General features: G+C 47.3%; 1 protein-coding gene across 4 annotated transcripts in view; it reads right to left on the bottom strand.

Annotated features, from left to right (window-relative positions):
* TDRD12 (tudor domain containing 12) overlaps nt 1-14,284 on the bottom strand; it is an 83,690-nt gene that overhangs the window by 3,448 nt on the left and 65,958 nt on the right. For 3 of the 4 annotated variants that reach the window (XM_067018475.1, XM_067018479.1, XM_067018476.1), the window contains 5 exons: nt 11,308-11,495; nt 10,356-10,566; nt 9,057-9,149; nt 7,054-7,226; nt 1,056-1,165 (listed from right to left, as the gene is read on the bottom strand). In XM_067018475.1, the coding sequence (XP_066874576.1) occupies nt 1,056-1,165; nt 7,054-7,226; nt 9,057-9,149; nt 10,356-10,566; nt 11,308-11,495 (775 nt within the window). The remainder of the gene's footprint in view (nt 1-1,055; nt 1,166-7,053; nt 7,227-9,056; nt 9,150-10,355; nt 10,567-11,307; nt 11,496-14,284) is intronic. The other variant, XM_067018478.1, reaches the window with a different exon arrangement.

A 14,284-nucleotide genomic window follows, 5' to 3' on the forward strand; every position in this document is an offset into this window, starting at 1 on the left:
ATTTAGATGTGACTCCATAATATATGTATATATATGTACTTTTCTGCAACTTTTAGTTGAGGAACTACTCACTAAGACTATAAGAGTATAAACTTCATAGTAACCAAAGTATCCAATTGCAAAGAATAATTTTTAAAAATTAAAATGCGGATCACTTAGTGTAACTAATAAAACAAATATCAGACTAAGAAAACAAATATTTGCCTTGTTAAATATTATGATTAAACAATTGGGAAAGTAAACTCTCTGAAAAGGAACCACATATAATTATTGGCCATATGATACAAACGCTCCAGTGTCTCTGCTATCTTAACCTGCTTGGGCCCCAGTAACGATGACTTCCAGAACAGTAGCCAGTATACACAAGGAACCACTGCTGAACATAACATTTCCTAAAACAATGCAATTTAAATTCTCAATCTGAAACATTTGAAGCTTCCAAAGACTTGAGCAAAAATGTTTCTAAGCAGCTTTGTTAGCAGTAGTCAAAAACTGAGAACAATCAACGTTTTGTAACAGGTGAACAGCTAAATAAACTGTAGTATGTGCATATCATGGAATACAAGTCAGCAATGAAAAAGTACCACTGCTACTTGCAATAATCTAGATGAATTTCAGAGGCATAAAGCTGAGAGAAAGACGACACAAGAGTGTATACCAGGTGCTTCCAATTCAGCAACACGGATGGTGACAGAAGTCAAACGGGTTACAGGGCAGGGTTACAGACAGGGGGTGTGTGTAAGGGAGACCACTGGGGTTCTGGAAATGTTCGACAGCTTGATCTGGGTGTGGGTAATGGTAATACACATAGGAAAAATTCCGATGAGCTGTACACTTAAGATCTTTGCACTTTTACTGGATGAGCGTTATACTTCAAATAACAAAAAAGAAAAAAGTTACCAAAAAAACTGGAAGCTGTACTGTCAAAAATAGAAAGTAAGGTAGTATCAGTTTATGTCACCTTCTCTCTAATTCATCTAAAAGTGGAAAGCCTGAACACTGGAAAATTTCCAAGCATTAATGATTTTAAGTTAACCGTCTTTTACATAACCAACCATGTGTTGGGTTTTCTGAGTTTGTCTGGGAGTCAGCACCTCTCTCTGAGCCCTTGTCCTCTTGATGTGTGCTCTGCAGACAAGCATCATCTTCTGTGGAAGAAGGCATCCTGGGTAGAAGAGGCGGAGGTTAACTGTGAGACGAGGAGACAGGCAAAATCTGGCTCCCTACAGGGACTTCCCAGCAAGAAGAGGGAGGCAGGCCAGCAACACACGTCTGTGAAGTACCTCCTACCACGAGTCAGACCCGCACAGAGCTTACGGCTCCTTTACAGATGACGGGCAGGTCGGTCAGCTCTGGGCACTACTGCGCCCCTGGCATGGGGTGCAGAGTAGCTGACTGACACACACATATCATTCGATAAAGGCAGGAACTCATTTACCGAAATAAAATTCTTTTCAAATCACTTAGAGGATAGTGTGCACTGCTACCCACTTCAAAGAGGATAACTCAAGCCATCTCCTTTCCTCTCCTGTCCTGGCTTCCCAGAGACGCCCTCTTACCAGTCCGGATCTACTGCTAGAAACATTCTTTGCATGAAAAGGCAAATACTGCCATCTGTAGCTTTCTATCTAAAACACACACACAGACACACACGCAAGTTTAAACCCATGGGAACCTACTACATTCACTTTTCTACCCCTTATTTTATTGTACTTAAAGTGGAGATTATTCCGTATCCGTAAATAGAGGGCTATCTCATTCTTGTAAAACTTTTTAATTGTGCTTTTCTTTTGGTTGTTTGAATGGGTAACCACATGCATGTGGTTCAATATTTTAAAATAAATAGAAAGGTCCACACAGTGAAAAATCTACCTCTGACCTCTGTTCCCCAGCCACCAATTTCCTTCCTCATGGGTGACAACGTAATTCATTTTTTGTGCATCCTTTTTGAGATAATTCAAGCCTAAAGGAGCAAACCTATACAAACACATGTATACACACACAGACATACGCACACACACCCCCACCTGTGGTTAGGGAGTGTGCATGTGTGTCTCCAAGGCGACGACTGACTGACACCCATGAAGCCTGTGGCGTGGAGGGCAGTGTCCCATGTTCCAACCACCCGGGCAGGGACCCCTCCTCGGGCCTTGTCCTCCTCACTGCTGTGCAGCCCCAGACGCCCTGCCGCCCACCCTCTTCCTCCACCACGGCTCTGACCTCCCCTCGACCCTCATCTCCTGGGGTCCTGTGCCTTCCGCCTCCCACACTCACACAAGCTCGGACTCTCCCAGCAAACCAGGGCCTCCCCAGCCGCTTTCCTGAGCTCTAGGCTTACACCTTCACTAACCTGAAACTCATGTCCCAACCCACTCAGTGTCTCCTCCTCTCCGAGCTGGCTGCTCTCAGTCATGAGGGCTCAGAGCTATACAATCACACTCCCCTGGGTCTGCCAAGCACTCGCCCTACGGCTCCAGATCTTCAAGTGCCCGGACTCTGTCCTCTTTCCCAGTCTGCTGTTGAGAATGGCGCCAATCTCCTCATTTCTGAACCAGAGAACCATCACAGCTCCCCAACCCATCTCCCCACATGGAGCCCCTTCTTGGAGGCAGGCTCCCTCCGTAGATTTCGAGGCCTCTGCACGTCCCTCTACCTGTGATGACCATCGAGGTGCGCAGCGCTCCCGTACAACCACAGAAGCACGCGTGCGAAGGGGCTGAGCCAGGCACCTTGTGCAGAGCTGGGGCTCAGCGGCAGTTGCGGTGTTTCCTATAAGTGATCAATCTGTCTTGATTAAATCTACTGAACTGTAGTAGTGTCTTCGTTTTTAAAAGAATATCTTAAAAGTAAGTATGGAGCAATTTTTGTTCCCTGAAAGTGTGCAGAAAACAAAATATACCCTAATTCCACAGGTACCCGATTTTATTAAGATAGAAAACTCTACAAACTTAAGACTATTTTAATCTTTGCCATGTTCTTTGAAATTCTCCTACTCTCGGCAGTAATTCAGGAACCCTTCAAGGTCTCCAGTGGTCACAGCATTAAATCCACCGGTCTGGCCTCGCAGCACCTGGCAGCTCATGGCTCCCGGCTCCGTGAAACCCTCCCCTCACCCGCTGTCCTGGATGCCCTCCCCGACCCCCCAGCTCCAGGCTGCTGCCTCTCAGGCTCCTCCCCCACACCCCCACTGCCGGCCACCTCTCAACACTAGAGCCCCAGTGCCCAGTCCTTCAGGGCCTTGCCCGGCATCCTGGCTCTCAACACCAGGGCCTGCTGGCCAGGCCCCCTGAGACCACATGCGCACTACACTTACATTCAGAAACCCGCTGCTTCTCGCCACCTCCACGAAACTACCCGAGTCTGAGCCGCTGTCATCCTGTCCTGAACTCTGGGCACAGACTTTGTCCCCCGCTCCAGTCTGTTCTCAACACAGTAGCCCAGAATGTTCTGATTAAGCCATTCCTCTGCTGAAAACTCTCATGGTTCCATCTCCTCCTCTGAGGAGCCCACCCTTGCAATGGCCACGGGGTCCAACAAGATCTGACCTTCACGCCTAGATTCTCCCCTTGTCTGCTGCTCTGGTCACCGCACCTTCCTCTCTGTTCCTGGAACCAGGGAACAGCCAAGCCTTCCCCCTGCTCACGTGGGTGCAGGCCTCGGTAGCCGCCTGGGTCAGGCCTCGCCTCTTGGGTCTTTGCTCACCGTCTCAGACCCCAAACTACCCTGTCTTCCCGTCTGTGTTAATCTGCTCCATCTCACATACCACCACATTATCCACTGTGTATGTCTGTAACCTGTTTATCATTTGTCTCCACTGAAATGTGAGCTGGCCCTTCATCTGTTTTGTTCACTACTGTATCCCCAGTAGACAATCAATAAATATTTGCTGAATAAATGAACCAATTTAAAAATTTCAACTTTACCTATTGGCAACTTCAGTTAAAAGTATTTATCTATTAATTAGGTCAATTGAAACAAAGTTAGACTGAATAAAATATTCCAGCATCCAAAACACACACAGAGCAAAATGGTGGATTAGGAAGCTCCAGGTTCCCATTTCCCCAAAGACACACAGACAGAACCACCAGAAGCTGTCTGAACCACCTTCCCGTTCCCCCATCCCCCCACCCCCAAAACCAGAGAGGGCAGAGCAGACTTCGTGTGTGAATTATTGTGTAGTCCGTTCTAAGCCATCTGGGGGATACCTGAGGGGCTATAATGCAAGATGCTCATCTCTTGTTTCACGGAACTCAGAACACAGGCAGGAGAGCTGTGGGCACTGCTCAGAAAAGGCCACTACGGACCCATGGACACCTGAGGCAAGGTATGACGCAAGGAGACACACAACAGACCATCGAAGGCCTGGAGAAGGTAGGGGGAGGCTCACTGGAAATTAGGACATTCAGAAGGGGACTGAGAAAGCCATGTGCCGCCGAGGCAAGACGCACGCTCAGGAAGTCCTGAGAGGACCCTAAGCTTTCACCCCGGGCTGATTTCTAGCCGAGGCCGTGGAGAAAACAGGAACCTTGTACACTGCTGGTGGGAACATAACACACAGCTGTTGTGGAAACAGTTCGGCAGTTCAAAAAATTAAACGTGGAATTGCCATATGATCCAGAAATTCCAAAAGAGCTGAAAGCAGGAATTTAAACAGACATCTGTACACCCATGTTCATAGCAGCACTATTCACAACAGCCAAATATCCACTACAGATGAATGGATAAACAAAATGCAGTATATCCATACAATGGAGTATTTTTCAGCCTTAAAAGGACAGAAGGGCTTCCCTGGTGGCGCGGTGGTTGAGAGTCCGCCTGCCGGTGCAGGGGACACGGGTTCGTGCCCCGGTCCGGGAGGATCCCACATGCCGCGGAGCGGGTGGGCCCGTGAGCCATGGCCGCTGGGCCTGCGCGTCCGGAGCCTGTGCTCCGCAACGGGAGAGGCCACAGCAGTGAGAGGCCCGCGTACCACAAAAAAAAAAAAAAAAAAAAAAAAAGGACAGAAATTCTGATACCTGCTACAACATGGATGAACCTTGAAAACACTATGCTCAGTGAAACAAGCCAGCCAGACACAGAAGGACAAACACTGCGTGATTCCATTTATATGAGGGACCCAGAACAGGTAAATTAATGGAAACCGAAAGTTTGCCCTGTTTTCTCCTAGGTGTCTGGGGCCGAGGGAATGGGAGAGTGGGCATTACGGTTTAATGGGTACAGTTTCTGTTGGGATGATGAAAACTTCCGGAGAACGTGGTGACAGTTACACAACAATGTGAGCGTACTTACTGCCACTGAATTGTATACTTAAAAAACAGTTACTGTGATAGATTTTATGTGTATTTTACCACACTTTGAAAAAAACAAAACTGAGAAATTGTTATGTATATTTTAACACAATTTTTAAAAATGAAATTTAAAAAATTACCGTTAATTTTGCTAGCTATGATAACAGCACTCCAGTCAAGTTGTGAGGTTTTTTTTGCTTTTTTGCGGTACGCGGGGCTCTCACCGTTGTGGCCTCCCCCGTTGCGGAGCACAGGCTCCGGACGCGCAGGCTCAGCGGCCATGGCTCACGGGTCCAGCCGCTCCGCCGCACGTGGGATCCTCCCGGACCGGGGCACGAACCCGTGTCTCCTGCATCAGCAGGCGGACTCTCAGCCACTGCGCCACCAGGGAAGCCCCACCAGTCAAGTTTTTTAAAGCCGTTTGTTGCTCCACATCCTTGCCAACACTTGGTATTTCCTTTCTCTCATTTCTTGTGGCTATGAAGTGGTATTGCTCCATTGTGGTTTTAATTTACATTTCCCTGATAAGTAATGAGTCTGAGCACCTTTTCGTGCATTAATTATTGGACAATTAATGAACTGGACATTGTGAAGTGTCTGTTCAAATCTTTTGCCCCATTTTCTACTAGGTGTCTGCTATTTCTCCCTGACCGAAAGAGCTCTTGATGCGAGTCCTTTGGTGGACGCACGTGCTGGGTCCATCCTCCCCTCTGGAGGTGGCCAGTGTACTTCCTCAGAGACTTAACACAGCCTCTCATATCCTGCTTGTGGATGTGAAAACTGGTACAGCCAATTTGGAAAACTGCTAAGCAGTAGTCTAATTATGACTCAACAATTCCATTCCATTCGTAAGAAATGGAATACGTTTGTAAGTGCACCAAAGCACATGTAGGAGAATGTTTAAAGTGCCCCTTGAAGTGGCCCAGAACTGGAAATTTCTCCCCTGGACAGAATGGGTGAATAAATTATATTCATACAACGGAATATGACGCAGCCATGAGAATCTGTAGGTCTACGGCAGCATGCACACCATGGATGAATTTCACAAACAATGCCGAGTTAAAGAAACCAGATATGAAAGAGACACACTGCATGATTCCATTCAAAGTATGAACCAGGGAACAGCCATCCATGCTGTTTTGTGTCTGGAAAGCAGCTGCCCTCGGGGAGGGAGCAGGAGGTGTCTGAGTCATGCCCTGTTTCTGATCTGGGGCTGGTTTCTGTGCTCAGAAAATCCACCAAGCCACACTTACGACACGTTTTCTTTTCTGTATGTGTGCTGTCAATAAAAAGCTAACAAAAATTCATTCTGTAAGAGATACAGATGAAATGTATTTGGAATTTGTTTTTTTTTTTTTGCGGTATGCGGGCCTCTCACTGTTGTGGCCTCTCCCGTTGCGGAGCACAGGCTCCGGACGCGCAGGCCCAACGGCCATGGCTCACGGGCTTAGTCGCTCCGCGGCATGTGGGATCTTCCCGGACCAGGGCACGAACCCGTGTCTCCTGCATCGGCAGGCGGATTCTCAACCACTGCGCCACCAGGGAAGCCCAAGGAATTTGTTTTATAATAGTCAAACAAAAACAAAAATGTGGGCTGGGGTTTGGATAAAATAAGACTCCCCCAAATATTGGTAATTATTGAAGCTGAGTGATGGGAACGCAGAGACTCATTAAACTATGCTACTTTCAGAAAAAACGGCCATCACACTTGTGAGTTATACTGCCACAAAACAGCTCTTCCAAAAGGAGACAAAAATCCACTTACAGGGTCTGGCTTACGCTTTCTTCAAAAGTTGGCATTTTAGCTCCTTTGTATAATTTTTTCAGTTGTTCTACATGTTCTGAGTTATCAATGCCCATTCCCATTGACAAAATTTCAGCTCGAACATTATAATCAACGACAGAAGTTTTCAAGTTTGAAAGTTTTGTAATGTGCACCTTGAATGAAAGAAAAAATATTTTTGCAGGAATTACACTTAGAACTTTAGATGAATCACAAACACTCTCACCGTGGCCTCCTGATCTCACTGTGCAATGTCTGATGCACCAGGGCATGTGCCACCACAAGGGCCTCCTCAATGGAATCTTCCAGAACCCAGCCCCGTACTGGAGAAATATGATCAGGTGTGGGGCTGGGGCCAAGATCAAGTCCTGAGGTAAAATCCCAGACAAGACCCATCGGTGATGCTGTAACCACACGCACAGTTCTTAGATCTTTCTGATTCTCCCTCCTGTGCTTTCACCTCTCCTAACAAGAAGGCTCAGGGTCTTCAGATGCCCAGAAGGGGGCTACACCAAGGCCCTAAATCCTGCGTCCTGGACAGTTTCCTCCACTTGTTTTTTTCTGCAACCAAAACATTCTCATCCATTTCAGTTTACACAAAATGAAGTAAAACATGAAAATCTGCAATTGTCTGATTCCTGTTGGTGGGAGGTGTGGCCCCAGGACTTTCATGGGGGTCGGAGTAGACCAGGCTGGCGCTGGCTGGGGTGCCTCCCCAGGGAGCGCGGGAACCAGGAATGCACTCCCGTCCGGGGAAAGCAGAAGAGCCTTTCTCCGCTCAGCCTGGGGACCGAGCTGGTGTTGGGGGGAGAAGGCGGCAGGTGTGGGGTCTGTCTCCCCTCCAGTGTGCCATGAACACTGCTATACTTTGGAGCTGCGGAAGCATGTTTGCCAGGTGGGTTTTCTTTTTTTTGCTTCATTCTCTTAGCTATAGTTTAAAAAATCCTTGCTTAATAAAGTTTCCATTTTTTTTCTCTGATGAAAAACCACCACAATATTGACTATTATGACATCGACTAAGACCCCCCCCGCCCCCCAGACCTCTTCATTTACCTGCACTGGTAGTCTCTACCTTCTCTTCTAAAAATCATATTCTCCTCTTACTCTTAAATCTTATACCCAAACTCTTCTTTTCCATGTTAAGGCTTTTTCACTCTTATAAAAATAAATGTCAACAAAACAGTTTTTATGAACTGAATTCCTTTAAATCGTATAAATAATCATAGTAATTACGATTTAAGTCTAATAGAGCAAAACTCTGAATTGAAAAGTAGAGTCCCCAGGGGGCACACAGAGCAGGGACGGGCTGAGGCCCTGAGTCACATGCCCTGGCCTCAAGCTCAGTCCCCCCCACCCCCACAGGGTAGGAGTCTGCTCATGGATGGAATCCCAGTGCCCCATACAGGTCCTAGCACACAGTAGGTGCTCAATAAATATCTGGTGAATGGATGAGGTAGGAACCGTGAACATAATAAAATCTGTCTTGGAAAGCCTGAGGACCGGAATCCTCCACATTACCGACCACTTTAAGATCACTTACGACTACACCAGCACACGGCTGTGCTTCTGCAGGGCAGGTACTGTCCCCGGGCTTCCCACCTGTGTGGGCAGAGGACTGTGAAAGCGCATTACCAGTGCACAGTCACCACTTGGAAAAGAATTACAAATGGTAGAGACTGTCGTGTGTACTGACAATAGCTTCATGAAGTTTCTGTCTCGGTTGTATGTGTGACTGTGATTTACACACACACACAACCTGTGAGCGCTGGGTTACAATGTAAAAGGTTCCCTTAAACCAAAAAACCCATGACCACGTTCATGACCCAAATAACATGGAAAAAGCTCTCCTTTACACAGAGCCCTTATCAAATAAGCCTCCGTTTATGTGAGGCAAATAGTTATTCAAGCAACAGGTTAGAATTATTTGGATAATTTTAGGGGCCCATTCAAACACACGTTTCTTTTCAAGAAAACTGCATACTTACCATTGGATCAATCCAAACCGTATTCCCTAAAGCCAACATCACTTTTGCATCATGCAGTTTCCCATTAATTTTATGATGAATGTACCTAGTAACCTGAAAAAAAAAAAACACAAGTAATTTATCTGAAGCTTTAAAAAAAATACTTTATTCTGTACGTGCTCTATAGTTTTGCAAGAAGCTTTTCCATGCCTTTCGTTTGAGCCTCACGACGCCCCCATGAGGCAGGCTACAGAGGCCATCACACCCCTGCACCGACAAGGGTGACCACCGGTGGAGACGAATGAGGACAGGCGCAGAGGTGAGTCCCCAGCACAGGGTGAGCCAGCTGCTCCAGAGGACGAGGTCACACACTGGGCCGGCTCCGCAGCAGGGACACTGGGGTCGAGGGGCCCTGGTCCCCACCAACAGTGGAACTCTCTCTCCTCACTCTCTCACTGAGCTTCCACAGAAAGAAACACCCATCCTTCAAAGACAGGTTGACAGCTGACAGAGGGGATGGGGGACACGCACCCACGCTGGGAACCACGCGGCGTGAGGCGTCCACAGCACAGACCCGTGCTTGGGACTCACCTCTGCATCTGTCCGCATTCAGCTCTACTGTTTATGACCCAAACTTTTTGCTTTGCCAACTGCAATGGCTTCTTTCATATCCTGTTAATCAGACTGTATGAAATTTAGCCTTCCTTTGAAGAATCGGGGGCCTCGTTATGAACAGGACTTACTGCTCTGGTGACGTCCCTGCCGCGCCGAGGGCTGGGCCTCTCCCCCCACCTGAGACGGCATGTGCTCCGTGCCTTGGTCCAGGGGGGCTTCTTCGCCTTCACGGTGCCTTATCTGCTCTACTTGGTGACGTTCTAGTTACCCATTCTGAAGGACCTAGAGGGAATGTCCCCTCCTCTGGAAGCTTTTCTGGACTCTCTCTCTCCTTGCCCACCTTCACAAGCCCAGCGGAATTACCTGGTCCCTCCGGAGAGCGTCTGTCACCTATGGGCCCCCGTGACAGGGGTATCCACTTTTCTAAGTGCGTACACTGTTTATTCTCTTTAAGTAACAGCCAGTTTATTTTTAGCACAGTGCATATTTTACACCCAAAGTGACGGCAATGGCCAATCGCGCCCGGCCTCTCTGGGGGCTCAGAGCTAGTCTACACGTAGCGCTGTAAGTGCATCCCTGCCCAGAAACATGAAGCAGTTAAGCCAAACCCAATACTCCAAACTCAAATACACCTCAATTCTGTGTATATTCTGGGTTAAATATATTCTGAAAGTCAACAAAACATAAACAGCCAAAATAACTCACCTTTGGATTCCATTCAATTTCATTGTCCGCGGGTTTCACTCTACAAACGATAAACTCCACAGCTTGTGGGGGCAGAGTGTGGAAACTCTCTGGGAGGTGAAGCAACTGGCCTCTTGTGATGAGTTCGGTCCTGCCTTCATCTATGAACTTCACGAGGACATTATCCAGGGCCCACGTGTCCTCCTTCTGGCTCATCTCCAACACCTGGACCCTACAGGACAACAGTGGCCTCAGTCTAACACAGAGACCCAAAGGGAAATAATCGTCGCCTCGGCCTCCTCGTTAGAAGCAAACCACACAAAAGTTCCCTAAACTGCATGGCTTTACTCCGTACTAGACATAAAATAACTGGAGTCATCAAGAGCACTTAGCCATGATTTATTTAATTCAAGTATACCTATGTATGAAAAATAGTGCAGTACTTTGAATAAAGGAAATTCCTTCATCTGACAACACAAGAAAAATTAACATAGCAAATTGAATGTTCCAAGGTTCTCAATCTGGGCTATCACCAAGCGGGGACGGGTGGGGCATTCGAGGGCCATCGGTGCAAACAGGCACACGAGGCAGGAAGGAACGCTGACAGTGCCACTTCTTGAGGTGGCCTAGCTAACTTACATAGCTTCACCAGGGCTCAGTCTGCTGATCTGTAAAATGGGAACTGTGCCCACTCTATGGGAATTTGGTTAAGAATTAAGTGAGTCGATGACTGTCCATATATCAATGTCACACTGTCATCCACGCTCTGTGCTCAGCAGCCCCAGGGCAGATGAGCCTCGAGAGTACAGCTGAGCCAGACTAGGGTGGACACGACCCCACCACCACCCTCCTGGGAGGCAGCCAGGCCCGGTGTGTGTACACTGGTCATCTGGACAGAGATGAAAACAGCTATTCAACACCACTTAAAGTTATGCTTCAGAACTTTTAGAGATGAAATAAAGAGACATTCTACCTGTGAAAAGCTACTTTTTCTGCCAATCCATATAATCCAAATTTCTCCACCTTTTCAACAGTTGTTCTATTACTGGAATCTTCAAAATACTCTTTCATTTCAGCAGTCAGAGTTGCATAAAGATCCACATGTTTATCAACTATACGACCAAAGTAATTTGTTGCATTCAAAATATAAAAGGGTATTATCTGAAACATAAACAGTAAACATATCCAGAAAACAAACTCACTCTAACTCATTGTAAAGCAACTGTACTCCAATAAAGATGTTTAAAAAATAAAATAAAATAAAATCCTTTCAAAAAAAAAAAAAAAAAACACAGGGCTTCCCTGGTGGCACAGTGGTTGAGAACCCACCTGCCAATGCAGGGGACACGGGTTTGAGCCCTGGTCTGGGAAGATCCCACATGCTGTGGAGCAACTAGGCCCATGAGCCACAGCTACTGAGCCTGCGCGTCTGGAGCCTGTGCTCTGCAGCGAGAGGCCGTGACAGTGAGAGGCCCGCGCACTGCGATGAAGAGTGGACCCCGCTCGCTGCAACTAGAGAAAGCCCACGCACAGAAACGAAGACCCAACACAGCCAAAAATAAATAAATAAATAAATTTTTAAAAAAACCCCAAAAACAAAAACCTCACTCTGAAGCAAAGAGGTATCTGCAGAAGTCAGCACCTGACCTAAGAGCCCAAAGCACACAAAAGGGATTTAAAAATAAACTAGGAAACTGACCAAAAAACAAAATAAAAACCTTAGCATACACACAAATAATTACAGTTTCACTTTAAATCTAATGGAAGGGGTTTGGGTAAATGTTAGTTTAAAGCTTTATTATTAGTAAGTGTTCCTTTGTTTACTTTTTAACTGCACTTTATAAAAATCCTTAAAAAAAAAAACAGCCTCCTTGTCTCTTGAGCCCTTTCTGAAGTATTTTAGTAAGAGCCTGCTGTGTATGAGGCACAAGGAACGCAGAGAGGAAACATGTCCTACAGGGACCCTAATCAACCATGGGTGGACAGATGTGCCACAGCTGGCGTGTGGTCAAGAAGGTAACGCTTCACAGGCAAAAGCGTACGCAGGGTCACTGGCATGTGTTGGGGTGTTGGCGTGCACAGGTATGCAAGAGTATAGAGGAGGCATTCCAGTCGGGGGGCAAACAGTATGCATTAGGGCGAGGAGCCCTGGCTACAGAGCAGGAGTGAGCAGATGGCAGGAGTGAACAGTGGTTATTTGGTGGGGTGGCAGAGAGGGCAGTGCCACCTGGGAGGCAAGGCAGGCAGGGGAGAGGTCACCCCTTGGGACCAAAAGGTGCTGGATCTCACAGGGCTGACAGCCTGTGGCTCTCCTCTGCGCTCGCCCCCCCCCCCACCAGCTTCATTGCCTGCACCCTTCACACTGGCCATAAGCCTTGTCCTACTCCACAAACGTTCCACATAACTCCTACCTCAGGGCCTTTGCACTTGCTGCTTCCTCCACCTGGAATATTCTTCCTTAGATAGTCTCATGGCTGGATTCTTTTTATCATTTGGCCCTCAGGGCAGCTGACCCCTCCCCAGAGGGCCCCTCCCTGCCTCTAATTTCCAAAGGGCCCCATGTCCCCCAGCACACAGAGCAGAGCTTCACTGCATTTCATCCTCTCCGCAGCACTGTCATCATCTTACTCACTGCTGACCATCCTCACTGCAAGGTGAGCCAGGAGAGGACAAGTAGCACATCTATCATGGTTCCCAACCCAGACATCCTCCAGCCCGTGGAGAATCTGCCTCAGTGAACCCCCAGTGCTCTGTCAAGCCGGCCCTCATCTCGGGCAGTGAATTCAATATTCCTTCTAGCCTGGCAGATGGCCTCTCCCAAGGAGTCCTCTCCCCTATGGTTTAGGGGCCCCAACAACCTGGCATCCCAGACAGAAGCCCACTGGGTGACAGGAGTCAGTGGACAGGAGGTGCAGGGGATGGGAAAAACTCTCACTACAATGTTATGAGAGCTTGGCAGAATATAACAGACACTCCAATTGCAAATAAATTTTTTGAAAGATGCACAAAGAAAAGTAACAGAGAAAATATCCTAAGATGCCAATGGTGACTGTTTTAGGATAACAGGAATAAGGGGAAAGTTCCTTTTCCCCCACATTTCCCAAGTTAGAAGGCTCTGTGTTCAGCACACACTGATGAACAAAGTCCAGGCCCGAGCAGGCATCAGTCTGTGGCAGTCCCCTCCACATGGCATCAGCACATCCACGACACACTGAGCTGGCAGAACGGAGGTGGCAAAATGCAGCTTGTGGACTGGACTCTCCTGACAGGAGGGGGAGAGCGTGAGGCCTCCAGACAGGTGACCCACTCTTCCTGGTTCCAGCACCGAACATCTTGGGTGGAGGGAAACCCCTCAGTCCTGGGCACATGGGAGGGTCCCCTTTGGCCACACACCTCCCCACCTGTTTCGATTCCCCTCTCGCCAGTAATTCAGTTTGTTATGATTGCAGGACACAAGGTAAGATACAGAAATCCATCACATTTCTAAAACAATTAGAAAATGAAGTTTAAGGAAAAATAACAATGACATCCCAAAACATGAAATACTAGGGATAAGTTTAACACAAAAAGTAAAAGATCCATCTACTGAAAATTGTAATACATTGCTTAGAAAATTAAAGATGACCTAGACAGAGTGATATACCACGTTAATGGACTAAGAAGACTCAGTACTGCTAAGATGTCAATTCTTCCTGTATTAATCTATAGACTTGAAACCGAGTAGGACCCTGTGGGGCCTTCCCACGGCAGACCCCTCCCCCATATCCTCTGCTTTAGCTTCTCTCTGAAGTACCCAGGTAATTGTATCTGTGCATGTTTCCTGAGTTGTTTTACAGATGTGAAAACCCCTCACCAAACAGAAGATATTAACTACTTGATAACCAATGAGCACATAGCCCCCAGGCCTACTGGGGCCTAAGGATTGATAATGTTAATCCCCGTGACAGCAC

Source organism: Kogia breviceps, chromosome 18 (assembly GCF_026419965.1).
Source record: "Kogia breviceps isolate mKogBre1 chromosome 18, mKogBre1 haplotype 1, whole genome shotgun sequence".
NCBI lineage: Eukaryota > Metazoa > Chordata > Mammalia > Artiodactyla > Physeteridae > Kogia > Kogia breviceps.